The sequence below is a fragment of the Suillus subalutaceus genome (genome assembly GCF_016647625.1).
Source record: "Suillus subalutaceus strain FC151 chromosome Unknown DFJ58scaffold_15, whole genome shotgun sequence".
NCBI lineage: Eukaryota > Fungi > Basidiomycota > Agaricomycetes > Boletales > Suillaceae > Suillus > Suillus subalutaceus.
In genome coordinates, this window is record NW_024540264.1 from 230,564 (window position 1) to 256,098 (window position 25,535).

Below are 25,535 nucleotides of genomic sequence, written 5' to 3' on the forward strand. Positions count from 1 at the left end.
GGTCTAGAGAAGTACTAAGTATTTGATGTCGTTAAGGAGGAGATATCGTGATCAGTCAGTACTCATCGCTCTGGCAGTTGGCATAATTAAATAACCATGAGATGTGACGTGTGAAGTTTAGATTTGAAGAGCTTTCACCCTGCAGCATTGTGATGGTCATGAGTAACCATGTTGCGCGATTGCAGTGATGGAGATATCTCACTGTAGTTATACACTTTTTTTTTGCACTAGTAATCAAAATTTATGGGAAAGAAAACGTGTTTTATGTAACAACATGAGACTGAGCGCTACTACAGTGCATAAAAAAAATTGGACGTTCCTAGCTTAAGCTTCAGATTTCACTGTGTCGACGTAGCACTCTCGTCTGGCCAACTAATCATCAGACCAGTCATGTAAGTCAAAGTTTCATTATGCTCCTTGTTCTGTTGACAAGCTTCCTGTCAGGAACAGCCATCCCAACGTGCTTGTACCCTCTTCACGATCAACGCCAGCTTCACCAAGAGCTGGTTATACAGTATACGAAAAACCACTACCGCCAATGCCACCAATTAATTATGCTCTACCAAGACCAACCAGTTGGATAGATGGATCTGGTGAGAATTTATCATTAGAACTTGGCTGTTGGATTGATTGGTGTTTCAATTCATACTTAATGGTTGTGCTTGTTTTGAGTCTTCGGCGCTTAGTACCATAATTCTTTCGTTGTTTTCGACGTTCGTTACCCGACCTTTTTTTGCTGACCCGTTATCAAAGATCTAGACCATCCATCAACCGCTTTACCGCCTTCCAGCTCACTTTCTCCCAATCATCACACCGGATCCCGCTCACGCTCACCGACACCATCTGTACCTGGTGAATCTGGGACCTGGTCCCAACATTACGGTACTCAGAATTTAACCAATATGAGACTTACTGCGGATATTTTAAGTCTGGACGAGTCTCCATCTGCTGGCAATCCCCTGGTGCCAGACCATTCGTTTTTACAAACACCTCTCGTGCGGTCGGTCTCCGAGGGCGAATCTTCTTTTCGTTTAGACTCATCTCCAATACACTCATTTGCACGACCCCCCAAGGTGCCGCCGCTCCCAGATCCCTCTCAGTTCCCAGACCCATATCCCCAGCGTTCCCCATATTCTCGCATGTCTGATAGGCTCTCTTCTACCCTACCCGCTCTCTCTTCTGAAGGTTCCTCTTCCGCATCCACACGTTCGTCTGCATACACTAGCTCCGGAAGTGCACTAACATCGAGTGACTATGGCCATGTTCACGTCGCTACAGGAGAGGACGAGGAGATTGGCGTCGCAGTAGGAATCGCATCCGACGATGTGGAACAGATCTTACAGACCAAGACTGTTGCTCCTTCATCCGCAGGAAGGACTCCAATAGACCAAACCAGGTGGTCAGAATACTCAGCGAGTATTCGATCGAGGTCATCTTCCATCGGGCAAAATAACACTCACAGCATGCATGAAAATGGTGCACCGCGCCTTCGGGAAAACCCTAGCTTCGACATGGGTTGGCAAACAGTAGATGAAAGAGATGAAGTTGGTTTGACAAGCGACGAAGAAAACTGACGACCTAGGCGAAGAAGATGACGAAGTTGACGACAAGGAGGAGGAAAGGACATCTGCAGCAGTGGTAGCTGAAGAAGGCCGCGGCCTCATTGTTAGAGGCGAAGGTATCCCAGTTGTCCAGCTACGCGTTGATCCGGGTGAGTACGAGTGTCATTTACAATCCATACAACTCATGACGCCACCTTCATCAGGAACTACACATCTACTCCTGGGATCATCTAGCACGCCCGGTACGATACCGACTTTCCTGCTAGGCGTCTTACCGCAAATATGCAATACCCTACTCGCACTCGACATTTCTGCCAACTTCTTAAACGCGGTTCCTATTGCTCTTGCTTCATGTGAGAACCTAGAAGAGCTCAATGTCGCGTCCAATCCTGTTCGAGTCTTGCCCGCGTTCTTGACTAATCTCACGTCCCTGCGTGTACTCATCGCGGATTCTACTGGTATTGGTAGCCTTCCCGATTCATTATGCGTGCTCGACAAGCTTCACACCCTTAGCATTCGGAGGAACAAAATGCATTCCCTGCCCCAGCTGGCTGTGCCTCTTGCCTTCACTGCAGGAGCTTTATCTTGATGGCAACCCGTTCCAGGGTCCTTGGCAAGCCTTGGTCGAGCCACTGCTCGCTAAAACTTCGATGCCACTGTTTTATCCGCCCTCGACACCCATGATCCCCCCTTCTCCTGCCAGTCTTGCTGATTCATCTGTAGGGCCAGAGACCGACACGGACTCGGAACCTAATAGTGCGGGTCCGGAGGGGCAATCGTTATCTCAATTTGATGACGACACTATTACCCCAGCTCGAGCTCCATTTCTTGGTCGTTCCGTAACCTCCCCGCCAACGCTACCTCTCCCCAAGGCTGTTCCGCGGGGTTTAACACGCACCAAGACTGCTCCAAACGGATCATTTTTCAGTTCAAAATCGCGTCCCAGAACTGAAGCGGCTGATGGACTCAGGATATCGAAGCGCGTAGAAGACTCGGGTTACTACACAGATCACGATCTGCGGAGAATGAAGAGCGCGGGGGAACTACGTTCATCTATCGATCAACATGACTCTCAGATTTCTCCGCAGGACTCACCCATCGTTACCCCTGCCCGCCCAGCGCTCCCGACCTCAGCGTCCAGCTCGAATTTACTTACCGTAGTAGGTGGCTCACCGGAATCCGATCGCTTGAACGTACCCAAGCGGTACGCCAGTCTCGGCGTTTCTTCGTCAGCGTCTACCCCCACGCGTAACCCGCGGCCATCCTTACCTCAGACACTGTTCGATCCGCCTTCAGGCACTCTAGAGCCCACAGTTCCTGAGTCCTTGCGTATCTCTGCCGTCGAAACTATTTCACCGGCGACTTCTCCGCGTCGACCACTGTTGCGTGATCCACCTCAATCTTCACCAGGTTATGGGGAGAGGAACAGCACTGCAAGGCAGTCTCAGTCTCACTCCAAGGACAGAGAAAAGAGCGGGCGATGGGGTTTCTTGAAGAAAATGTCGATGGGGAAGATGCGACCCGGACCCGACTCTCCTGTTCCTCCATATCGCCCGACCACCACGTACAACCGCACGTCTCAGCCCGAGTCGGGGATTGTATCTGTCTCCAACCCCACGACGCCGTTCTCAAGCACGTCGCCTCAGATTGACCTTCGCTTCTCTACTACAGAATTTTTTGGGCCGCTCACGGGCGGCGCTCCTTCTGTCGCTTTGTCCCCACCAGAGCTAGAGAATGAGGCCGAGAACGAGACTCCAACCTCTGAAACGGCTTCCCCGATTCCGCCGCCTGCTATACCTGGCAATTTCCTTATTCCATCATCTTCTCCTGTTCCACGGTCATCCAGAAGAAGGAGCTTCTTGCCGGTCGATGATACAGCGACTATTCCTTCGTCGTCACCTGTACCCTTTCTGGAACGCCTATCAGGCGGTGATAACGCGGATGAGCCAAAGCCTGGTATGTCATCGAGTCCAATTCCAGACTCGGATAGCGTCGACTTTGCTACTCGGAGAGAGGAGGAACGAGCTCGAGAGGCATACACGCGAGCTTTACGCTCTGTTATGGCGTATTTGAAGGATATGAACGATCTTGGCACGTCCCAGGGTGGTAATACCATCAGCATGTATTCCGGAGTGGAAGAGAGTCCGTCGAGCGGAATGCGCTCGCGCAGACCGACGATCATTGAGAGGACGAACTCTGACACGTCCGCAATGTCGGCGATTTCTCGAGCAGGATCCATGTCTGCGCAGCTACGGTCTCCTGATGCCATGTCCAGTCTGCGCAGTGGAACGGCTTCACAGACGGTCAGCGTTGCTGTCTCGGACTGTTCTCAAGAAGAGCGGAAGTACAAGGATGATAAAAGTAAGCGTGCACTTGTGGTTCGGGAAATTGTTGAGTAAGGAGATTTGATTGTCGGCTGTGACAGAGGTTACTAACTGATATTTAAAGAACGGAGAAGACGTACGTGAAAGGCCTTCAAGAACTTGTCGATATATACATCAAGCCTAGTGCTGCTCCTGTCAACCTGATCAGTGGTGTCGGTTCCGGCAAAGAAACAACCATCCCCTCAGCAGAGAGGAAGATCGTTTTCAGTGGCATCGAAGGTCTCTTTTCATTCCACAAGGAAAGCTTCCTTCCGTCGCTGGAGAAAGCAGCGGCTCCGCTGCTGCAGAAACCTCCTGGAAGTGAAGAGTTGGATCCTGACGGTCAATTATCCGTGCAGGTAGCGACGGCTGTGGCTGGATGTTTCTTGAGATACGCTGCTTTCATGAGGATGTACTCGACATATATCAAGTAAGTACATGAATATTTCGTGCTCCGCTCTTTGCTGACAGTATGCGCAGCAACTTTGATAATTCTGTCCAGCGCATCAGATTTTGGTCGACAGATAGGCCTGTCGCAGGAAACACTAGACCAGGCTCTACCCTAACACCCTCCTCCAGCACTGCCCAGCTTGCTGGGCTTGGTCTTGCTATCTCCTCTCCTTCAGTCCCAGCCGTGATGTCTGATCCATCTTCTCCAAGTCATGCAGCACATTTAACGTCTGGACAACGGAGACGAATAAAACACTTTCTGAAACGTTGCCGCATGAATCCTCGTCATTCACAACTCAATATGGAAGGTTATTTACTTTTACCAGTTCAACGAATACCACGGTACCGGCTACTAGTAAGCGTTCGCACTGGTCCGTGTATGACACGACTAACTGATCGTCTGTTCAGTTGGAAGAGCTTTTGCGAAGCACTCCACCATCGTATACCTTTTTGGATGACTCGTTGGACCGAGCTCTGACAGAAATATCTTCGTTGGCAAACAACATGAACGAAGGCAAACGAGAGTCCGAATCTCGACGAAAACTTGTTCAATGGCAGTCAAGAATACGAGGCAAATTCCCCAGCCCTCTGGTGCAACCACATCGGTGAGTTGTGAACACAAGTATCAGCTTCCAGTCCTCTGACGCTTCGACCAGACGGCTCATCATGGATGGACCTCTACTGCTCACTAGGGTGGTGCGAAAGACGGTCGTTTCATTTGAGACGTTCAATGCTCAGGGGGACGCCTCTGCTGTTCAAGTTGATTGCCTAGCGCCAGAGCTTAACCCCCGGCCTCTTATCGGAATACTGTGCAACGACCTTCTTGTTCTCTGCAGGGATCCTAGCGACGGGAAGGATCCGATGTCTGTGGTCGACCTGTGGGCGGTGCTGCGGATGCAGACCTTGCCCCAACCGGCAAGCATCGTCCATGGAACTGGTAAGTTGATCTGAAATGGAGGAGTTTTGCTTATCTCATCATTGGCCCTAGTTTTGCGCCTGGTTGACAACAAGGCTATCCTGTATTTCGATGCTCCATCACCTTCTGATGCTTTGAACTGGTTTAGAGGTAAATACGACCACACCTAAAGTCCACTTTTGGCTGACAGCGGACCTTAGCCATTAATCTGCATATACCTTCTGCAAAAGCATAGACACTTACCCAGGTCCCCGTCGCGCCTAAAACCTAGTACCCAATCTCGTTTCTAGCTCGCTGGATGGGCACTCTGATACGTATATATACTGTCATTAAGTTTCCTGCATGTTGCATTCGGTTTTCGTCCTCAACATTATCTTCCCACTGTATTTCACACATTACGCTTTTAACTCTCGTATGGCTAGGTAAAATAGACAAACTTAACTGAAAACAATACAAGCCCTGAAACTCGTTCCGCCGTGATAGACGGTTTTGTCATGCTCCAAGCTCGAGGTCACATTTCAATTTCAATTTTGATCAAACTGTAGAATTTTGGAATAACTCTTACACGCTGATTACGGTAAACTAGATTCTTGATCGAGACGAATATGCATATAAATACTCGTTTTCTTCGCACGGCTCACTACATATAGAGTACACTGAGGACAAAGTCGGATTTTGATCAGCAAAATCACAATCAAGTTGACTAGATATTATCATATTGGTAGAGTTGGCAGTGACATGCAATAACCAGGTATGTCGGATAACTGAAGGTTTACAAAAAAATGATATAATCAATGGGCTCCAGGTATTATTGCAAATACAATTACACCTACGAGTGAGGCGACGTTAGTGATGTCAAGAATTGCCAAGCGGAGCAGCTATGCTCACCAGCCATTGCCAGAATGCTTCCATCTTGTTCTTTGGTGGGGGTTCGTCATATGTATCCGCCGCAATTTCAGCTAGATCGCTCTTGAAGTCCATGTCCTCTGGAGCAACGGGCCTGGTGCCATAGTAGAAGCTAGCGCCAACGTACATTATTGGCCAGGTAATAAGAAGAATGTAGTTGGTGACGAAAGTTGCAGTATTCCAATTTCCTTTGAGGAAGACGCTCCATCCGCTGAACTAGAGAGTAAAGGAATGATCAGTCTAAACAGTATTAGCGAATATGAAAATTTGACATACGAAACAGACAGTGACCGTTGAGACAGCTCCCCACCACGCCGCGTATGGCTGGAGATTCGTGTAGTAAGGGAGCGACTTGCGATCTATGCCTTGGGCCTGCATGCCCTTGTAGAAGCGGAGGTACGTCACCGAAATAGCAAACCACGTCATAAGGCCAGCGACGGACGTCATGTTGGAGAACCAGAGAAACACTGTGCCCGCACCCTTGGACACAGCCATGAAGGCAAGAAGGGAGAAAGAGGCGCAGAAGAGAACAGCAATGTAAGGCAACCCGTTACGTGTGGTTTTAAGGAAGAATTTGGGAGCATTTCCTGAGGCTGCAAGACCATCTACGAAGTGCGTTAATTTCGGTAAGTTGGCTGCCAAAAAAAGTATACATACAAATCGCACGAGACGAGGTGTACAAGTCACTAGATGAAGCGGACCATGCCGAGGTCAACAAACAAGCATTGATAATCTGTTTTGAATAGCAATCAGAAATTTCTAGGTAAAAAAGGAAAGCCATGTGCTGCTTACTGAAGGAAGAGATTTAATTCCAGCTGTTTCGATAGCAAGGACGAATGGAGACTCGGCAGTTCCACTGTTCAATTTAAGAAATGGGTTGTTGGATGGTACAAGCAGACCAATGATAAGTGTTCCACCGATGTAGAAAAGTAATATACGGATGTATACTCGACGGATGGCTTTGGGCAAGGTACGACGAGGATTCTTCGCTTCTCCAGCAGCAATCTAGGTAAGATTCGTGAGCGATGGATTGACAAGCCTAGAATATAACGTACAGCAACAATCTCAGTTCCAATGAACGAGAAAGCAGCCTGCGATAAAACAGCCCAGAAGCCAAGGAATCGTCCTTTGGAACCTTCAATGCCATTATACTGAACGAATGGTCCAGGATTTTTCCAGTAGCGGAATCCAATGCGGTCATGGTCTGGGCCACCTCCCAAATCGATGACTATACCGAGAATAATAAGACCGGTGATTGTGAGGACTTTGATGGATCTGTAGTGATATCAGAATACGAGATCGGGATATAGTACTCGGTACGCACGCAAAGACGAATTCCGCCTCGCCGTAAGCGCCAGCACCAAGCATATTAATGGTGACAACGACGACAAGACACATGGCGACCCATACTGAGTCATTGACAGTTTGATTCCAATAGTTCATCAATAATGCAGCAGCAGATAGCTCGGCTGGGAGATAACAAATGTCAGCAGGCGCGCTAAGAAAATGCATTAAAGTTAAGTACCAGGTGCTAAAAAAAATAAGAGGTGAGTAATTGCGAGAAATGAAGGAGGAAGAATGGACATACAGACAATGGTCCAGCTATACCAGTAATTCCAACCCATGGCAAAAGAGAATGCAGGGTCAACGAAGCGCTCGGCCAGTTTGATGTGACCACCAGGTATAGGGAGGAAAGCAATCTACGGAAATGAAGATGAGGTATGTGATCTACGTCTGGGACGTGCAGCAAGCACACCATTTCTCCCAAAGTGATCATGACGGAATAGACGATGGAGCCCATGACCACGTAGCCGAGCAACAGACCAATGGGGCCACCATTCGCCAGAGAGTTTGCGGTTCCAACAAAAAGACCAGTACCGATGACACCACCAATACTTGAGGGAGGTGAGAATTGACCAGAAGAAAGAAGAAAAATGCAACAGACCTGATCATAGCGATGTGGCGATTCTTGAGTTTACGTTGGAGGGTGTGCCGCGGGGGGGCCTGCATAGACTCTCCTCCATCATGATCATGGTCTGAGGCGTCAGAGAATTCGCCTTTGCTGGCAGTAGGGTCTGTCTTTTCGGCACCCATATTGGCAAGCGCTCGCTTGCTCGAAGGTATGAGGAAAGAGATAAGAATTGAGGCCAAGCACGGCTGATAGATATATGAGCGTCTGGGGGGCCGTGGCAGTGAACTTCCTTACCGTACGGACATGAACGCCACGGTCTGATAAGTGACATACCCGAATTAACCGAGCGGGATTAGGTAGGTCAGGCACCGCATAGTAGTTACAACGATGCTCCTCCTACCGTAAATATGCTCAGGAAGTTGCTGGAAGGGGTATACTGTGCATCTACAGCTTGTACAGCATCAACGTTTGATAGGGTTATACAATAAGCCATAATAGCTATCAGAGCTTGCTGTATATTATCATTCAAACGCAAGTACTCGGAGGAGTAGCGCAATAAGGCGTCAGTGCAACGCAGCTGGCGACCTTACGAGTCGCATTAGTGGTTGCTATGTATCCGTGGAGGATAGCAGTCTTGACCTGAGCCTGAAGTACAGTGTATCTCCATAGTAGAAGTCACGGTGGCATTTCCATCAGAAAAACTTGAACAATTTCCCAGTAGTCGGATACTTACCATTGGGACTGTCGATAATCAAATTTGCTCTTGCCGGCTCATCATGATGATGTTGATCGACTATCCTACTACAGCAGACTACAGCTAGTGGTAATCGGATTTTACAAGGCAGTGACATGTGGCAAAGACTTGGCAAATGGCCCTATGTGCCGTTCGCACGACTGAGATCGATGGATCAGGTTGACGTCCATATGATGGTATGGAGGCCCGTGCGCGTGGAGACAGGTGGAGACTTGCCTATAATTATGATTTACGCAGCGGATCTTGCAGCAGCCCCTGCAGCCTGCGGAACTGTCACATGTTACACTTGACAATGAAAATTACCTTGCAGTGCCGTAGTATCGCAGGAAGAAATCAACCTCCTACAGCCTGCTGGTCTTGAGCATCAGACGTTCAAGGAAAGAATCGGGGGCATCGGGGCGAGCGAAGTTCCTATGACCTGTTTCAAGGCGAACAGCCTCAGACTACAGCACAAGGTACAAACTCGCCGAGATAGAATCCAAGTTAGCCCTAGCATGTGCTACTTGTGCCTGCGAATGGGTAATATTAGATGGCTCACTACCTGGGCAGATGAAGTTTAAAAGGCGCGGATGCAGACTGCTACTAGAGATTCTCATACTTACCTAGTACAGGCAAATTGACCACCAAGGGGTTTCGTCGGTCCAGGACTTAAGTCACGTAAGCCTTTGGTTAATTTTGGTCACGGCAACGGCCCCGCTTGAAGTCTGATCGTGAGTTATAATAGCCCGGTATGTGGGGACAGAGGATGAGAGTCGGCTTACATAATATGACCGCACCTCCCACGATCGACAGCGTTTGATTTACCCAAGTATGCATTGGCCAGTGCTAGTCATGATTCTCTTAACGAAGTACTTACTATATATGGTCCCCGCATAGCCAGCCAATGAAAATCGTTCATCGTTCACCCGGAAAGAGGTCGTTGTAATGATTTAGTCCCATTCAACAGAAGGGATTGTCTTAACAATGCAAGGTAATGATCGGAACTTATGAACAAATCCCAGGAAATCCCCTTTGACATTTACGCCATGGTACTACATGTCGACGGCTGAACTTTTTCCGGTGCTGAGCGCGTGTATACCAAGGTACGCCACTAGAAGTTTTCGCGTCACACGAGCAATTTTTGGAGTTGTATCTAGACTTTTAAATTGGTTCCGATAGGTTCCGACATGCTTATCGTTACGGGGCAATGTTTTCTCATTCGAACTAGTCTCCTATCAAAGGTATAGTATTCCTTCGTATTAAGAATTTGAATTAACAGATATTACACAGAAAGTCGAAGTCCGAAAAGCGGGAGTATGAATAAGGTAAACGCCACGAAATCGTTACAAGGTAATTTCAGTGCGACCAGCCCATCAAAGATCCCATCCAAACGGATAGACCACGCCACGATGGCGGAGTAAAATCGATGCCTGATGTAGGACGTGATCGTGAACGACGCCTAGCCAGACTACGGTCATGCAGAGGGTTGACCTTTGCTTTTTGGTTGCTCTCAAATGACCCAGGATCTGATGTGCGGAACAGGGGTATATGTGGGGGTGCTAGTTTGTGGGATGGGCCCTTGATCCGGGCTTTCTTGCGAGGCGGAGGAATAGTGCTGCCAGTATCAGCGACAGGCACCGCAGGATTGGGAGAATTCGTCGCAGGCAGGAAGTTCTGAACAGGGTCATCTTCTCTTCGTCGCTTTAGTACCCCTCGACGGGGAGCGAGTATGATGGCCTGTTTGCGGGTATCCTGCACGAGGTCGTATTCTGCCTGCTGCAATATCCTGGGTCCTTCTGGTATATCTTTGTGCTCGTTCATGTGGAGCAACGCAGAAAATGTCCCATCTCCTGCTTGCGTTGGGGTATCTGACAGTTTTGGGACATTTGCACAGGTCGCTATGTACGCGTTCTTCAGCTCCTTCAGGGTAAGATAGCGCTCTCGTTGACGTGACCTCTCTATATGGTGGACGTATGGCGAGTATCCCTCCCGATCCCGCTCCCGGAGTAAATTGCCTCGTGCTATGCCTCTACGTTTCTTGGCTAGCAAATGGTGACGAACCGCGTTTATGGGTGAAACCTCGCCCCTCTCCACTAGTTCAGCGTGGGGAAGCCCGGCTTCACGACAAAGTGCAATGTTTTGTTGCCGGATAAGTGCAGCGCTCAGCGAGAGAGGTCTAACACGGACGGGAGGGGGAGGAACTTCAGCATCGTCTGGGAGATCTGAATACCACATGTGTACATGATCACGAGAATTGACGAAGGGCATTGCTGGCAATGAATGAATAGTGGAGGAGACGCTAGCAGACGATGAGGATTCTATTTCACGACGAATGCGTTTTGAGGGTGGGGAATCGGATGAAGCAAGAGAGGCGTGGGGAGAGGGAGAGGGGCAAGATTCTCTATAACGTTTTCGTCCCGTCAATGAGGGTGACGATTCGTGAACTGCAGTCGGAGAAAGATCGATCGCGCGTGCCGACGTGATAGATGACGTCGATGGTCCCGCTTCAGACACTCCTGCGCTGCCCCCAATCGAAGGTAGTGGTTGAGAAAGCGCTTGGTCAGGACAGGATTCTGCCAGAGACTCGAGGAATGTCCGAATAGCAGCCTTCACCTGTTCTTTGCTCTGTCCAGGAACAACGACGCGTACTGGAGGAGCATCAGAATTCTTAATCCATGTATCCTGCAAGTCATGAGGGTGGACAGGCGGCACTATCTTTTCCTCCTCAGGCTCCTCCTCATAAGGTGGAATGTATCCAGTGCGAGCTCCTTGGGCTCGACGCTTCCACAACTCATCTCTCCGTTTATTTCGCTTAGTACGCTGTATGAAAGCTTCCGTCTTCTGGATTTCACTCGCCCGAGCACCGTGGAGGTCAAGCTTGAATGCAAGCAGGCGTTTCTCGAAGCGAAACTCTTCGTCCTCCGCTTTCTCTAAGCCCACAGATTCGTCGGGATTGGTACTTCGGCTCAGTTGGAAATCGATGAATGTAACAGCGCCATCCCCGCCGACAAGAACGTGACGAAGTTCAATATCTCCATGGAGGATACCTCGCGAATGGAGCATTTCAAGCCCTTGCATAGCACGCTCCTTGAGGACGTCGGGCATGGTAGGTGAGGCCTCCATCCAAAAACTTTGATGGGGTAATTCCATAGCAATGCTGATCGCGCCTGGCAGGATGTGGACACCGATGATGCGAGGAACAATGACGCCTTGGAGGGGCTTCAGGTATTGTTCTGAGTTGTAGAGAGTCATCTGAAAGACAGACGTTCAGTAGACGAATGACTTGCATTATGCGCACGAACCTCGGAATTAAAACCGATCCAATCCGCTTGCTTGTCCAGATTCCATCTATGTCATGTTGAGTCAATGATAACGATCACTTGGGACATTTGCTCACCGTCGGCTGATAAAAGTTATCTTTCGTCCGGCGATAACACCGGATTGTATATAGGCTGAGCACATCGAGCCCTCTAAACCATTGTAAGTAAGATGAACAAAGATGACTCCGCGACAAACGCACGCCGTAGGGATAACAATGTCTCTGTTTGTTGGATATCCTCACCAGCTGCCCATGCGCATGGGCCGTGTGGCACATATATTGGGATATCCTTAGCGAAGTTTTCATGGAATGAGGACTCGTGTTGCAAAGTAGAAGACCCCTCTTGTGGCGTTGAGTTCTCGTCCGTATCGCCCCAGTCTACCATTGCTGCACACCTCTGCACATCTTCTTGACGTGGGGTTGTACGCCGCCAAGGACTCAGGGAAGCTGGAGGACGGTAGGGCGCAGTAAGAATTTCAAAGAACTGCGAGGTGTGGTCTATGCCTGATGGCACGTTGTAATCGTGTGGAAAGATGGATGGTGCGGCATATGTAGGGAGTCCATTTACTGACTTCTCGTCATGGCAGCTTGAACTCGGAGGCGGTATCCGAGAGACTAGCATGGTTGGGTCCGCCTCCGACTGTGATGTTTGCTGTCGTGCTAAGGTCATGAGGAAGCGAGGGTAAACGCAAGCAGGGGAGCGGAATGATGATGCTGGAGGGTGTGATATGTGATTCGCATTGTCTAATTATGTTCTGTCCTTATAATCTGCCGTTGAAGTACAAGCGGCCACAGCGCAACTTAAGCGTGTGGACACGCTTCGACGGCATTGTTTGTGGTTTGACCATCCTCAACACCTTCCTTTTCCGGACAAGGCGATGTCCACCGTAGTGATTGCCTTGTTCTTCGTCGGAAGCAGACGGACGAAATACAGATTATGAACAAAACTACAGTGACTATAGGTACAAAATATACATACATGCCTATACAATTATTATCAATGAGGTACAAACCCGTAGAATAAAATTGCGTGCCATCCAGTACACTTGTGGGTGAACAAGTACACATACACCACAATGCTAGGTTTTGTGACAAAATACACACCATAATCTAGAGTCATGATGTGAACGCCCATCCGCCAGGCATACTTAATTCACGGGATTTTTTGGACATCAAGAAACGTTCAACGTTCGGGTCGTCCAAGGTCTTCAATTCATTCGTGGACATGGCAAGTGCCTGCGATGGCAGCCGCGGAAGAGAGTAAAACCGATGTGACCACGAATTGAGGTCCAGCGTCGATACAGGCGATGTTCGTCTTCTTCGGCACATGTGCTTTGGCACGTTCGTTAACTGTGGCGTCGGAAGGCACTGCTGAATGGAAATCGCGCAGTCCGTGGCAAAGCGCGTCGGGTGTTCCATTTGGAGTATGGGCGGCACAATCCAGAACGCCACAAACCCTTTCCCCATCCCCAACACGTAAGTCCAACCAACTACCCATCATCTCGTACTCATCCACTGACATCCCAGGAGACTCCCATGAAGTGTTAGAGGTGGTACGTCGTTCAGCTAGCCATGCAGCCAGGGTAACAGAATCTGATGATGCAAGACTACCCAACGAAACTCGTGAGGCAGGGGTATCTTTGGTTGGAGAGCCCGGGGAAACCGGGGATGAGTTCTTTGCAAACACCATGTAGTCACCAGCAGATGGGACCGGGTCGTCGCTGCGATTTATCATCTTTATATCTGAACGCCCGCGGGAGAGTTTCGGGACCTTGCCAATGCGCGAGACAACACTCTTGACACTCTTCAAGCCACTCTTAACCGATTTCTTGAAGCTCTTCCACGAACTGGAACGCTTTTCCACATTCGTCTGTGTTTCTGTGGTAGAATGCGAGCCCCATGGCTCAGGTGCGACAGCTCCACTACGTGAGTAAAGAGGTGAGATGGGTGATTCCGGCATCAATGGAGGAAGAATGCGATGTCCGTACGGCAGGTGGCCATGGAACATAAGGACTATTCGGGTGGTGGAAGGCGGGAACCCAATGCGGTCCTTCATACAGCTTTGTGTTCTTAGTTTTACGAACAACCACTCGGCGGGTGGATGAGACGTGGCTAGATGAATGGCGGAACAAGATATTGGCTGGGAGGGAGTGGGAAGTTTCGTTACGACATTGATTTGCAGGCAAAGGAGATGTTAACGAATGTGTGGTTGAAAAATTGAGAAAGGAAGGTAGCTGCAGCGTGGATGCAGATGGCAGAGGAGGAATGGGGCGAAATGACTCAATATTGCACCGTGAGCGGTTGATGCGAGTAACGGGTTGGTTAGGAGGAACAAGGTTCTGTTGCTCTTCGGGGGGTTTCTCAACAGCGACAGACTTTTCCAATGATTTACGCTGTATCTTTGAGGGAGCGTGGGGCAGCTGGATTGACTATTCAGTGGTATTAATAGGCCAGCCCGCGAGCAGGTTTTTTATTACATACAGCATGGTTTACCGCCGGTAGTGTCTTGTCCACAAGGGGTGGACGAAATGCCCGCTCAGCCTTGCGCTTTTTGACCTTCCTAACCTTAAGGTACGGCTCACCGTCGAGGGTACATGTTGATACCGCAGAAGCAATTTTAGAAGGAGCGCTGATCTTCAAGACCATTTCGTCGAGTCCAGCAAGACGCCCAGAATAGTGAAACATGAATGAATGAATGTCGAGTGGTAACGAGTGTTAGGATCAGAAGACTAGGCAAAAGAGAAACAAATGAGTGAGGGCGCTAACACTGTAATAGTAATTAATATCACAACATCCTTAGGCTGGGCGACATACTTAACAAAGAATACAAGCTAGAGCTAACCAAACAACACGTACACAAAAGAATATAGGAGACAAAAGGATGAAAATCAAAGTATACTATCTATGGAAATTATGTAACAATCGCTTCCCTTGTCATGAGAAGATCGCATTGTGAATGACAATGCGTCCTGTCAAATTCTGCTCACTCATTGTAAGGACTGAAGTATTGGGTGTGTGACATACGGAAGGACGGAATGGTTGCTTCCGCGGAAATAAACCATCTGACTCCCACTGTGGGTGAACTCCTCCCCGCTGGAAAACATCAAGTTTCCTCTGAGTTGTGCTTCCACGCCTATATATCTTTGATATTAATACTGCCGGGTCTTATTCCAGTTACACGCACCTCGAAGAAGCGACGTCTATCAGTCACACTTACGCTCCTACAACTTGTGAGGTTCAACGTTTGTAATTTTGGGCAGGTATCAATAACAGAAAAGAGACCAGCACCTGTAACACTTCAACCACAAGTCAAAACCCCAAGATAACACGTTCGCTTACTGCTTATTTTTGTACCCGCTAGTTCCAGTAGCACAAGATTTGAGCAACATGCCAAATAAGGCGCGGCGTCATCGTCCACACTGGTGTTGTTGAGAATGAGCTGTTCAAGTCTGGGTGGCTGATTTTCGGCATCTTGCGGCAAGAGCCCAGAAAGATGAAGGGACTGTAGGTGATGCACACCTGACAAGTTGAGGTACTGATACAGAACTTAGACATAGCTCAAAAAAAGCTATGGAACCAACCTTGCATTTCCTTCCAACGCATTGAATGAAGTACTCCAGGGCTCCACTGCGACGAGAAGTAGCCCCTAATTTTGTATTTCCGACCAAAGTGATCTTTTCGAGTTGCCCAAAGTCCTTCAACACATCTGTCAATGACTCCAGCGTCTGGTCCGTCATCGTCATCGCAGAGGTGTTCCCAATAGCCACCGAAGACCCTTGCCCACCCCCAAGGGCCCCAAGAGCCAGAGATTTGATGTGGGGAAGGCTAGAGATGAGCGCCACAACGTCAACGCTGGAAATTGCTGTAGATGTCAATGACAGCTTTTCAATTCTCGCCTCTGCTAACACGACCTGCAGTGGTCGGTGGACGTGCGTGAAGGAGAGGTCCAGCCGAGTGAGGTTCGGACAGCGGGCCAAAAAGGAATTAATTGAGCTTTCTGAAAGGCCTAATTGACGTAGTTTCAATGTTTGTATATTCTTCAGTATGAAATTCTCGCTTTGAAATACAGCAGAAGATAATTTGGCAAAAGTTGCATCGGTCTAGGCTACAATAAATCAACAGTTTAAAAAAGTTCAAGTTACTCACCCAGTTCGGTATCCCAGCAAGCTTTAGCACCTTCAGGTCAGGACAATTTTTCAGGAGTGGGACGAGTGCCATAGGCGGGACGGCGGTGTAATTAAAGTTCGCGGTAGAAAGCGAGGGGCAAGACCGTGCAGGCAGCTTCCGCAGTGGCGGACCCCACTTTGGCGCAGCCGCTGCAGAGAATCAGGGCCTCCCAACCGTAGTCGTGAATTACACTCACCGAAGAACCAATACTCTGAGGGACGGCATGGAAGACAGGACGGTTGCAAAGACAGAATCAGCAATTTTAACGAATCCTGTAAGGTGTAGTTCATGCACGATTTGCCAACTCCAGCAACAGCCAAAATTGTGATTTTGTTTACTGCTGGGACGTCACTGGTCAGTACGATCGACGGGCCTCGCAAAAAATACTAACAGAAGATGAGCAACATATCGGGGAGCAACGAATATGCATACGGAAGTTATCATTGCGTTGGTAAGTATTTGTGGACAAGAGGATCTCAACATAGCGAACAGTTTGGGCACCAGATTGTCAGGCATAAGTTTCAGCCACTTGAGCGTGATTTCCCAATCATCACGAGTTTCGTGTAGTGCCCTCAGATTTGCGACAAAGGAGCGCGCGCATAATACGGAAAGGTTAGGTACCGATCCGGTGGATGGCACAGAGCGAGTGGAAAGGGCAGATGCTGTGGTGAGGCTCAGAGACGATGCGAGATTGACCCGATCATCCTCGGTTTCTGCACCAAAGGTAGGGACTCCTCCCCTCCGTCGTTTCGCAAGTCGTTGGGAGGGTTCCGCTTTCCGTTTCGACATGAGAGTTGAAATTTCAAGCTCAAGCATAACTCGACATAGTACTAAAATGGTAACTCTTATCTCAACATATTCAGCCCTATTCGGGCACAGCCATTGACTCGAAATACTCACGGGACTCAACGTTTGAGCCATCGTGTTATCACACGAATATTTCATCTTGCCCGTTGTAATGTTGACGCGTTCATCTGACAGCAGTAATCTAAATATTACGGGGTTCTTCTTCTACTTATGAATGGTAGAGTACATCATGTTAACCTTGAATGGAACGTGTATCCAGTGATGAATTTCATCCCGGGTTCGGCCAATTTATATTCTCACTTTGTTGTCGCATATGTGTGATGTCGATGTATTGGCCGGGGTACGGTTCTTCGCCTAGTAAAAATGTTTCAGAAGACGAACGAAAGGACTGGCGGCGAGCCACTCACTCCGATCGATGAGGTTGACTTCCAGTTCTTCGTCATCATCGTCATCCTCCTCATCTGATGCCCAACGGTCTTCTGCGGCTGCCCTGGGATTTGCGGCACGATCAACGGCAAGATCTTTCATGAGGCGATTTATTGAGTCCTGTTTTACATTCTGCAGTGATTTTTCCCGTGCCGCGCGCGCGCGCTCGAGTTCTGGGAGATATTCACTGCGGAGACGGCAAGAAAATAAGGAGAAAAGTAATAATAATGAAGGTAAAACGTACGTCCTATATGTCTCACGAGACTCCTCCACCGCATCGAAAAATTCCTTGATGCCGGCACCTGTCGTACTTGAGACGCCGACAGCCTGTAATACAGTCAGCTATACTTTCTACAGAATGACGTAGTACACTTACCTTGAGGTGCTTGTAAAATTCATCCAACACCAGACTCATGCTATTCATCAAGCTGTTCATATAGGTTGGTTCGCCTTCAGAGTCCCTCGATCCTGAATGGGACGCAAGAGCGACTTGGAATGACTCAAAATCTTGCATCCATTCGAGAGCGAAATCGTGGGGTTGCGCGTCAGTCTTGTTAAAGACAAGGATGAATGGTAATTTTGTCTTATACATGACACTAATAAAGCGTCACAGATTGTTGAACCGCTAGATGATGCAGTACTCACCTGCAGGCATACAGCATGTTGGACATGAATGTCGCGGGAGCTGTTGTCCGTGGGGTGTCAATGATGTACGCTACCACGGTGGGGAACGAGGAAGCAACGGCATCTGTGATGATGGCACCAGATGCTGACCAGGTAAAAATCTCAATTTGCCCTGGAGTGTCAAGAATTATGTGACTAGCGTGGGTGCACGAGAAGAAGTAAGATTGAATGCAGAATGAAAATAACAAGCACGTACTCGACTGTCTCAGCCCTTTTCTCGACCAAGTCCATAACTTGGTCAAATTTTGTCGTAAAAAGATTCAAGGCAGTCAAGATACCACCGTTCGGTCCCAGATTATACCTTGTGTCACAATGATCCATTCCGTTATTCATGCACTATCGTCCAGATGGAAAAAGTAACGCACTGTTTCATGACCTCTTTATAATTAACAGTATCCCGATATCAATGTTGGCTTCGAATGGCACATGAGTAACCGCTGGGTCGAGGTTTAGGATATATGGCGGTTGTGGAGTATTTTGCGAGTGGAGGTAGGAGTTGATGCGCTGCACGAAGGTGGACTTGCCAGCACCTGCCATCCCGATCGTGATGATGACATGTGGCTTTCTTTTTGAACTTATGTCCGGTTGACTGTTCGAAGATGCGCTCATGCTGGTGAAAGGGGAGGCTTCCTAGGCAGACCAAATCGAATGAAGACATGCAGAAAAACACCGATGTCATTGATGTACCTCTTCGTGAAATCAGATAACTGTTCAACGTTGAAACGTTGAGTCGTCTGAGCCGCGTTACTTCCGATTTGAGTAATTGTCCCATAAATAGTATAGACTACACTAGTCTATGTACCTAAGTAGCGCCAGTGTCTGTCTGTGGAAGTACAATCCAAATACCAGGATCTAATAATACCCGACACACGAGTGCAATCACGCTAGGCCACAAAGCCAGAAACCAGAAATAACAGCTCCAATTGATCCTACAATGACTCTCCATAGCACCCTCTCGATTGACTTTATGTACGGTGTCACTGGATGCCCCAACCCAGAGAAGATCATGCAAGGCACTCGCACAACAAGTTGGAGCAAGTTGAATGGAACCGGAAAGTAATAAGGTTCATACTGGACAAGAGCTGCCACAAATGACCTTCGTGCGTGCAACCCGATTTCTCGTGAGTAGCGATCCCATCTACTTGTTGAGGTTGTTGATGATGCCAAGGTTGGGAACATCGCCAAGGCCACGCCGAGTCCACCCAGTAGTAACATAATGACAGTAATGAAGAGGATGAAGAATGACAATCGGCTATCCATCGGAGTTACTTCCAGAGAATTTGTTAACACTAACAGGGGATTGTCAACGAGCGAGGCGGATACGAGAAATGTCGCGAGTAATAGGACCGGAAAGAAAAAGAGGGTGACCGGTATGACGATGCGAGTTGCTCCATGCGAAAGCAACGTAGAGAGGGGTATGGCGCTCTCGGGTTTCATTGCGGCGGGTAAGCTGGGAGAGTCGGGGAGGTGAAGAAGAACCACCTGGAGTAGGAGGGCAATGTGAAGCACAGAGAATGAGACATTTCCAGGTATAGGGACGGATGGAAGAGTCATGACGAATGCGGGGAATACAAGCATAGCTGGTAGAGTATGTATTGACCACCGTCGAGCGATGGATGCAGCAGACATGAAAGTGAGAATCATCTCTCGAGTGCCTTGCTCATTTTGTCCCAGGGTTATGTGGAAGTGTGGTGGATATAGCAAGTAGTGAATAAGTGAACCCATAAAGACCAGTCGGCCCAAAACGTCAATGAAATGCAGAACTCTGTAAATGGTGTGAGGATCATATATCGAGATTCGTATCTGCGGCCACGCACCTGGGTGTCGAAAGAGCGTCAAAGTGTCCTATTAAGCTTAAGCCGTGATCCTGCGCGGATCCGGCTTTCATCCCATACTTCCAACACTTGATGACTACGGCTTCTACGATGGGGTGTGTGAGAAGCTCCGGAGGAGTGTGGTCCTCCGTCAACATATCAATTACTGCTCAACCATGAATTGTGAATCAATCATTCGAAATATTGCGCTCACCTCTTGTAGTTGTAGGCCCCGTATCTTCCAGCGGGAAGGTTGTCCAAAATATAGTTTGGATGGTAGAAGAGCTACTGTGATTCAGGAGGAATTGGTTCAACATCTCACAAGCACGTTGACCAGTGTCCTCAGCGACAGCCGAGGCGACTCTGGCATGTTGCCATTTTCCCCAGATATCTGAAGAGTCATTCAAGACATTGTACTGTGATTCATTATAATGTAGTTGGACGAGCAACAAAAATGCAATCCGTTCTGCATCAGATGAAAACCTATATTGCGAAGCCAGGGTATCATCGGCATTCGAGCCTCCCAACCGGTACCGACGCACCACAGGAAGTACAGCAGGACGCTCCGTGAGGCCAGGTGACACTGATAGCAGAGGAGTAGCTTCGTCGACCTGCAGTGTTTCGTTCATGAATCTTGGTAGTGGTGCCGGTAACTGAACACGCTGTTGTGAACAAACACAACCATACCCTAGGTACTGTCAGGGACATGATCATGTAGATCGTCAAACCACGCCTCCTCTTGAACTTCACCAACAATGAGCACGAACACACCGTTGTTAGAGACCATTGAACCCGATGATCCTTCGACGGCGCATGCTCCGTCTAGAAACACTACGTCCAATACTCGGCCTGCAGTAGTATTGACACCTAATAATATGGCTTCTGCTCCAGCTGATGCAGAATCAGGTTTGCACGTCTATAACATACTATTTTATTGTCTTTAATAACGACCCACAGGCATTGCTGGTATATTTAGACAGGTCGGAATCCAAAGCAACGTGTTGACTCAGACTGATTCTCAACTGCACTCAGTCTGCACATCCTGCAGCTTTGTTTTGCCTCTATTTCTTCAGGACATCCGCCATCGCCGTGTACATTTTATGTGGACTGTTGACAGACAATTATGTCCTTTCTGTAAGTGTCAGACCTTTTGAATGTCTCTCGTTCCTCATCGTTGCGCGTAGACGGTGGTGGTAGTTGTCTTACTTGCAATGGACTTCTGGAATTGTAGAGTAAGCTTCTGCGACGCTCATTCCCTGACAACTGACTAAGGTGTGTAAAGAACGTTGCGGGACGTACCCTTGTTGGCCTGCGTTTCTGGAACCAGGTGGACGACGATGGGGAGAGCTATTGGGTATTCGAGAGCAGAGACGTACGAGAGATTTTATATACTTTCTGCTGCTAACTGTCTCATTCCTCGCTGCTAGCCATCAAGACCAGCAAATCCAGTGGATGCTAAGTGCGTATCACTTTCATCAGCAATTGTCGAGTTTACCCTAACCGCGGTTCGAATAGGATGTTCTGGGTAAGTCAGAACTTTTGATCTTCAAACTCATCACCTGCACATACAACCTTGCAGATAGCTCTTTACGTGTTTTCAGCACTCTGGTTGTTGCTCTTTATAGTCTCCATTCTCCATTTCAGCCTCTCGTGAGTAGGCAAGAAGTGTGCCACTCGGCTCGTTGCTTATCGCCTGGCCAGGTTTATACCCATTGTGGCTCTAGCGCTTGTCTTCAATTTTACCAATGCCGTTGGATTCACATATGCGTCAGTCTTATTCTTTTTTTGCGTTGCTCGATGCTCAGAAACGTCACTTTCAGAGACAGGGATGCAAAACAAAGATGGGCCAATAGTATTGCGTCTTCCGGATGGAATATGGGAATGGGGGGAATAGGTGGGCAGATCCTGAGCAGCGCCATGAAGAACAGTGTCGGGAGATTGTTCGGATGAATGGATGATTGAAGGTTCATTCATCATACTTGATTCCAAAGGCCAGTTGTGATATAGCTAATGTTACACAAGTGCGAAAGTTGCAATAATAAATGCTGACAGTCCAAATGAAAACAATGGACATGAAGATGAAAACAATGAACACGAAGATGAAAACAGCTTGAAGGACAAACACGAAATGCGAAATGCGAATAACGGCCTACGTAACAAATCAAGATGGGTGATACAACATGAGTCATTTATGCCTTTCTGCCAACACATTCGCGTATGAAAGGAAACGGCACGGTTGTAAGGTCGCAGATCAGTGTCGTTTACTCCAATCCAACCCAACCTCGCGCATCGACACGAGAATATGCCGTTGTCGGTGCCACCGAAGTCCCGACGCCAATGAAAGACCTCAAACGACCATGAGAACGAGAGGTGGATACTCGAGGGGTGTGCTGTGATGGGAATGGGTAGGCGGTGTTCTGTACGTTGGATGTTACAGTCATAGTAGATGGCGTGCGCAATGCAGTCGTGAGAGTCTTGGGTGAAGGTGGGAAGACGAACAGAGTCTGAGAGGGCGTCGCAGCAATGAGTTGTCGTGATGGGGTAGTTTTGGGGGGAAATACAAATTGACTGGCGTTTCCGCGGAGCTTGAGCGGGGGCGGCGCTGGTTTACGGGCCGGCGTCCGGCGACGGGTACGAGGTGTCTCTTGACTGTCTTGCACAGCGATAGGTGTGATGGGGGAAGGGGGTACCGGGGGTAGTATGCCCAACGGTGGCGGTCGCCGCTTGCCCTTGCCCGCAGGGAAGTTGAAAGTCGATTGCACTGCCGTGCCGGGGGGTTGATGGATATTGAATGTAAGTTTCGTTGCAGGTGCCGAAGGCACAGGATCAAACGATTTGCTTCGTAAGGGTGGGCGATGGAGTGGAGCTTTACAAGACGAAGGTTGAGTACTAGGTTCGCTTGTGCCAGGCGATTCACTGGATAATGACAAACACGGACTTCTTCGAGGTTCGGTGGCTTCATCGAAGCCTCCACCAATTCCTAATAGCTCTTGTTCCTCGTCCGCTTCAACCAAATCCTCGCTCAGGACGCTGCCGGTAGTATGGATGCTGGCAACTGAGCCAGTTCGCTTGCGCCCATATCGGCTGCGCCACGCCGGACCCATGCCCACCCCCGATGAGGAAGCAACAGAGGATACCGAAGGTTTCCTTGCGATTATGCGTTCTTCCATAGCCCGGTCGAGGTCTTTAGCCTCCTGTTGGATAGCATCGTCTCTGTCATCCGATTCATCATTACCGTACGCGTTACGGCGGCGACCCCCACTCCTTTTCTTCGTCACTGATGAAGGAAGACTTGTCTGATTCGGCGGGCGAGGGACCGCCGCCTTTGAGGGCCTTTTCATATTCCAATAATTGGTAAATGAGACTAAAATTAAAACCGCATTGAAATCGAAGACGAAGTGGCGAGAATCGAGGCTTGCTTACGACATATTTGGACCAACATGCTTACTTTTCTCTTTTACAAATGAGTATGCTGCTTGCATGCCTTTCAGCTGCCACACCTCAGGGGGTACGTTAGGTAAACACATGGCAGCGGCGCGCATGACAAGAGCGATGGCCATTGTAGCTGAGCGGGAGATGCCGCACTGGCAACTGCACATAACATGAGGGTTATAGATCCAACAGCATCTACGAAACTACGCACTGGATGAGCACGCCTTCATGACGACCGAGTGCAGCATCTACAAAAGTCATAGCTGTAGGAAATCCTTCATGAACGAGATCTGCCTGTCCGTGAGACCAAGGCAACTTCAAGTAATGCATGCCTGGACGCCCAGAGGGAATATGGGCAGGGTAATATGTGGAGGTCGTGGATTGCATCGCCTTGGATGCTTTGGAACTGAGATTGGGAGTAGATGCGAAGGGTCGCAGGGGTTGCGCAGCAGAAGAATCAAAAGGTGACGTGACTTCCTTTGCAACGTTGAGGATCGCTTTGATCCGGCGCTCCAGGAGGCCTTGCCAATCTCGCGCGTTGTCCTCAGAACCAAGCCAGATTCCGGGAAGAATTTGAATGGGACCATTCACATATGGTGCGGTGGGAGAACCATCTTCATCCGTTCGATGAAGAACAGTAGCGATACCAGTACTTGGCAAGGAGAGCACGGACGGCCGTCTCGGACGAATAGGTTGGTAGAGGTCTTGCTGTGTGTCAATAGTACTCAGGGAATCTGAGAGCGGTGAGACGAGAGAATTCGAGGAAGATTGAGCCGATGAAAGATTAATTGAAAGATTTTTCATGTTTCTGAGTGACCTTGGTTTTTTGTGTGCAAGAAGCTGAGGGCTCGATGCGGAATCGGAAGCGGAAGAAGAGGGAACAGATGGAGAGCTGGCCTCGTCCGTTGCGAGGACTATAAGGGGACTGTGTTCAGCAGGAGTGTCAATGCGGAGGGCTGTGGGGGGACATCTTTTGCGTGTGGCCATAGATGGCGCCTGGACCGACTGCGGTAAATATTGATTTTCGGTAGATTGCATGACAGGAGTCATAGATATGAATTACACGACCAGCGTGTCACCTTGCCTGCAGGTGATAAGATTGATCAAGTTGGAGTCAAAAAAGATCTCCGTTATTCTTGAACACAAGGCTCAAGCGCTACGAAAATATAAAAATTCAGTAAAACACAAAGATGAACAGAAATAAAGAAAATAAGAAAACCGTCGGATGCCAGGAGAGAGTAACTAGTACAAGAAGAAAGCAGTGACTTAGTATTCACTTACATAATCATAATAATCATAACTCTTTGTACTTGTGTGTACATTTTAATGGTGGTCGCAGTGTTCACAGCCCATCACTAAGTGTGGGGAACGTGGTATCCTCCTTTCCGATCGCTTATGCATTTAATCCGGACCCGCTACTTTCATTTTACCAGATAACGTCGGCGGACGTTCAACGTTCATGTATTTCAGTTCCGATACTCCAAATGAGTCGTGTTCGGAACTTCAGAACACGCAGACCAAGTCTTCTCCAACTCCATTGCTGCGACAAGCTAGCTCTCACCTGAGCTCCACGCATCCTTTCGAAGCTCGTAAAGTCCGTCAGTACTGCGGCGTATCGATCCGATCTTATTGGCAATATACAAGATGCGTTATCACCCAATCTGCTTTCTTCAGCTCAAAACCGATTGACGCCCCCGATGAATACCTAAAATGGAACAGTCCATCTCCTCCCCAACCGTCAACATCGCCCCCAGTCGAGCAGTGTTAATAGCAGAGCGGTACTACTCACTCGGCTACTAAATGTCTCAATTGAATCAATAATCTAACTTTCAACTCCATAGTTATTCTAGGTTAGGTTATTCGAATCATGGGAAATGACCGAGATCTTTGTAGTCACGTCTGTCAACTATGTCACTAGCGGAGCCCGCCTGTGGCCTCAGACGGTAGTACTCAGCTAAGGGTTGCTATTCACATGGCCCTTATCCGAGCCCGAGCGGTACAGGATTATCACCACATCCTGGGCAGTGGCGTGGATTTCTGACAC

The 25,535-nt window shown here is 48.7% G+C and overlaps 9 protein-coding genes across 9 annotated transcripts; 2 read left to right on the forward strand and 7 right to left on the reverse strand.

Annotated features, from left to right (window-relative positions):
• Positions 1-902: 902 nt before the first annotated feature.
• Positions 903-5,526, forward strand: DFJ58DRAFT_860159 (uncharacterized protein; the record flags this gene model as incomplete). Its single annotated transcript, XM_041394009.1, has 10 exons — positions 903-1,548; positions 1,583-1,711; positions 1,766-2,115; positions 2,168-3,957; positions 4,011-4,355; positions 4,406-4,730; positions 4,784-4,980; positions 5,032-5,312; positions 5,364-5,441; positions 5,492-5,526. 10 exons carry the CDS (start codon positions 903-905, stop codon positions 5,524-5,526), a joined length of 4,176 nt encoding a protein of 1,391 aa, XP_041248112.1.
• Positions 5,527-6,146: 620 nt separating this feature from the next.
• DFJ58DRAFT_654164 (amino acid permease) lies at positions 6,147-8,291 on the reverse strand (the record flags this gene model as incomplete). The annotated part of the gene is made up of 9 exons (XM_041381777.1): positions 6,147-6,413; positions 6,474-6,802; positions 6,855-6,930; positions 6,990-7,202; positions 7,253-7,472; positions 7,522-7,695; positions 7,782-7,897; positions 7,954-8,092; positions 8,143-8,291. 9 exons carry the CDS (start codon positions 8,289-8,291, stop codon positions 6,147-6,149), a joined length of 1,683 nt encoding a protein of 560 aa, XP_041248113.1.
• A 1,742-nt stretch (positions 8,292-10,033) lies between these two features.
• On the reverse strand, positions 10,034-13,063 carry DFJ58DRAFT_115498 (uncharacterized protein). The gene is made up of 4 exons (XM_041378693.1): positions 12,363-13,063; positions 12,240-12,312; positions 12,145-12,190; positions 10,034-12,094 (listed from the first exon to the last, which is right to left on the reverse strand). Exons 1-4 carry the CDS (start codon positions 12,829-12,831, stop codon positions 10,199-10,201), a joined length of 2,484 nt encoding a protein of 827 aa, XP_041248114.1. The 5' UTR covers positions 12,832-13,063; the 3' UTR covers positions 10,034-10,198.
• Positions 13,064-13,374: 311 nt separating this feature from the next.
• On the reverse strand, positions 13,375-14,846 carry DFJ58DRAFT_723735 (uncharacterized protein; the record flags this gene model as incomplete). The annotated part of the gene is made up of 3 exons (XM_041385045.1): positions 13,375-14,273; positions 14,329-14,590; positions 14,643-14,846. The coding sequence occupies 3 exons, from the start codon at positions 14,844-14,846 to the stop codon at positions 13,375-13,377; spliced, it is 1,365 nt and encodes a 454-aa protein (XP_041248115.1).
• A 113-nt stretch (positions 14,847-14,959) lies between these two features.
• DFJ58DRAFT_768152 (RNI-like protein) lies at positions 14,960-17,288 on the reverse strand. The gene is made up of 7 exons (XM_041388917.1): positions 16,761-17,288; positions 16,525-16,714; positions 16,308-16,477; positions 15,743-16,261; positions 15,501-15,696; positions 15,346-15,449; positions 14,960-15,294 (listed from the first exon to the last, which is right to left on the reverse strand). The coding sequence occupies exons 1-7, from the start codon at positions 17,271-17,273 to the stop codon at positions 15,265-15,267; spliced, it is 1,722 nt and encodes a 573-aa protein (XP_041248116.1). The 5' UTR covers positions 17,274-17,288; the 3' UTR covers positions 14,960-15,264.
• On the reverse strand, positions 17,289-18,989 carry DFJ58DRAFT_768160 (XPA-binding protein 1). The gene is made up of 8 exons (XM_041388918.1): positions 18,933-18,989; positions 18,637-18,875; positions 18,442-18,546; positions 18,207-18,380; positions 17,938-18,157; positions 17,806-17,888; positions 17,543-17,748; positions 17,289-17,489 (listed from the first exon to the last, which is right to left on the reverse strand). Exons 2-8 carry the CDS (start codon positions 18,852-18,854, stop codon positions 17,404-17,406), a joined length of 1,092 nt encoding a protein of 363 aa, XP_041248117.1. The 5' UTR covers positions 18,855-18,875; positions 18,933-18,989; the 3' UTR covers positions 17,289-17,403.
• On the reverse strand, positions 18,978-20,718 carry DFJ58DRAFT_698276 (uncharacterized protein). Its single transcript, XM_041383524.1, has 4 exons — positions 20,602-20,718; positions 20,274-20,542; positions 20,063-20,225; positions 18,978-20,010 (listed from the first exon to the last, which is right to left on the reverse strand). Exons 2-4 carry the CDS (start codon positions 20,374-20,376, stop codon positions 19,125-19,127), a joined length of 1,152 nt encoding a protein of 383 aa, XP_041248118.1. The 5' UTR covers positions 20,377-20,542; positions 20,602-20,718; the 3' UTR covers positions 18,978-19,124.
• A 13-nt stretch (positions 20,719-20,731) lies between these two features.
• On the forward strand, positions 20,732-22,165 carry DFJ58DRAFT_115615 (uncharacterized protein). The gene is made up of 10 exons (XM_041378694.1): positions 20,732-20,965; positions 21,017-21,039; positions 21,092-21,193; positions 21,244-21,291; positions 21,342-21,431; positions 21,487-21,518; positions 21,575-21,584; positions 21,639-21,709; positions 21,761-21,826; positions 21,880-22,165. Exons 1-10 carry the CDS (start codon positions 20,815-20,817, stop codon positions 22,007-22,009), a joined length of 723 nt encoding a protein of 240 aa, XP_041248119.1. The 5' UTR covers positions 20,732-20,814; the 3' UTR covers positions 22,010-22,165.
• Positions 22,166-22,320: 155 nt separating this feature from the next.
• Positions 22,321-24,295, reverse strand: DFJ58DRAFT_714345 (phosphatases II; the record flags this gene model as incomplete). Its single annotated transcript, XM_041384009.1, has 4 exons — positions 22,321-23,323; positions 23,352-23,423; positions 23,483-23,650; positions 23,703-24,295. 4 exons carry the CDS (start codon positions 24,293-24,295, stop codon positions 22,321-22,323), a joined length of 1,836 nt encoding a protein of 611 aa, XP_041248120.1.
• Positions 24,296-25,535: the final 1,240 nt, after the last annotated feature.

What these genes read in the sequence shown, in the direction of transcription:
- DFJ58DRAFT_698276 (XM_041383524.1), bottom strand. Translation starts at nt 20,376, where the DNA reads ATGTTGAACCAATTCCTCCTGAATCACAGTAGCTCTTCTACCATCCAA. An exon ending in GGGGCCTACAACTACAAGAG is followed by an intron (nt 20,226 to 20,273) that starts GTGAGCGCAATA and finishes ATGGTTGAGCAG; the next exon opens with TAATTGATATGTTGACGGAG. An exon ending in GACGCTCTTTCGACACCCAG is followed by an intron (nt 20,011 to 20,062) that starts GTGCGTGGCCGC and finishes CACCATTTACAG; the next exon opens with AGTTCTGCATTTCATTGACG.
- DFJ58DRAFT_768160 (XM_041388918.1), bottom strand. Translation starts at nt 18,854, where the DNA reads ATGAGCGCATCTTCGAACAGTCAACCGGACATAAGTTCAAAAAGAAAG. An exon ending in AACATGCTGTATGCCTGCAG is followed by an intron (nt 18,158 to 18,206) that starts GTGAGTACTGCA and finishes ACGCTTTATTAG; the next exon opens with TGTCATGTATAAGACAAAAT. An exon ending in AATTTTACAAGCACCTCAAG is followed by an intron (nt 17,889 to 17,937) that starts GTAAGTGTACTA and finishes ACTGTATTACAG; the next exon opens with GCTGTCGGCGTCTCAAGTAC.
- DFJ58DRAFT_768152 (XM_041388917.1), bottom strand. Translation starts at nt 17,273, where the DNA reads ATGAAATATTCGTGTGATAACACGATGGCTCAAACGTTGAGTCCCGTG. An exon ending in CCAACGCAATGATAACTTCC is followed by an intron (nt 16,715 to 16,760) that starts GTATGCATATTC and finishes ATCTTCTGTTAG; the next exon opens with TATTTTTTGCGAGGCCCGTC. An exon ending in GCGTTGGAAGGAAATGCAAG is followed by an intron (nt 15,697 to 15,742) that starts GTTGGTTCCATA and finishes GTTCTGTATCAG; the next exon opens with TACCTCAACTTGTCAGGTGT.
- DFJ58DRAFT_115615 (XM_041378694.1), top strand. Translation starts at nt 20,815, where the DNA reads ATGAGCACGAACACACCGTTGTTAGAGACCATTGAACCCGATGATCCT. An exon ending in TCCAGCTGATGCAGAATCAG is followed by an intron (nt 20,966 to 21,016) that starts GTTTGCACGTCT and finishes AACGACCCACAG; the next exon opens with GCATTGCTGGTATATTTAGA. An exon ending in TTGCTGGTATATTTAGACAG is followed by an intron (nt 21,040 to 21,091) that starts GTCGGAATCCAA and finishes AACTGCACTCAG; the next exon opens with TCTGCACATCCTGCAGCTTT.
- DFJ58DRAFT_115498 (XM_041378693.1), bottom strand. Translation starts at nt 12,831, where the DNA reads ATGACCTTAGCACGACAGCAAACATCACAGTCGGAGGCGGACCCAACC. An exon ending in ATAACTTTTATCAGCCGACG is followed by an intron (nt 12,191 to 12,239) that starts GTGAGCAAATGT and finishes AACATGACATAG; the next exon opens with ATGGAATCTGGACAAGCAAG. An exon ending in GGATCGGTTTTAATTCCGAG is followed by an intron (nt 12,095 to 12,144) that starts GTTCGTGCGCAT and finishes TCTGTCTTTCAG; the next exon opens with ATGACTCTCTACAACTCAGA.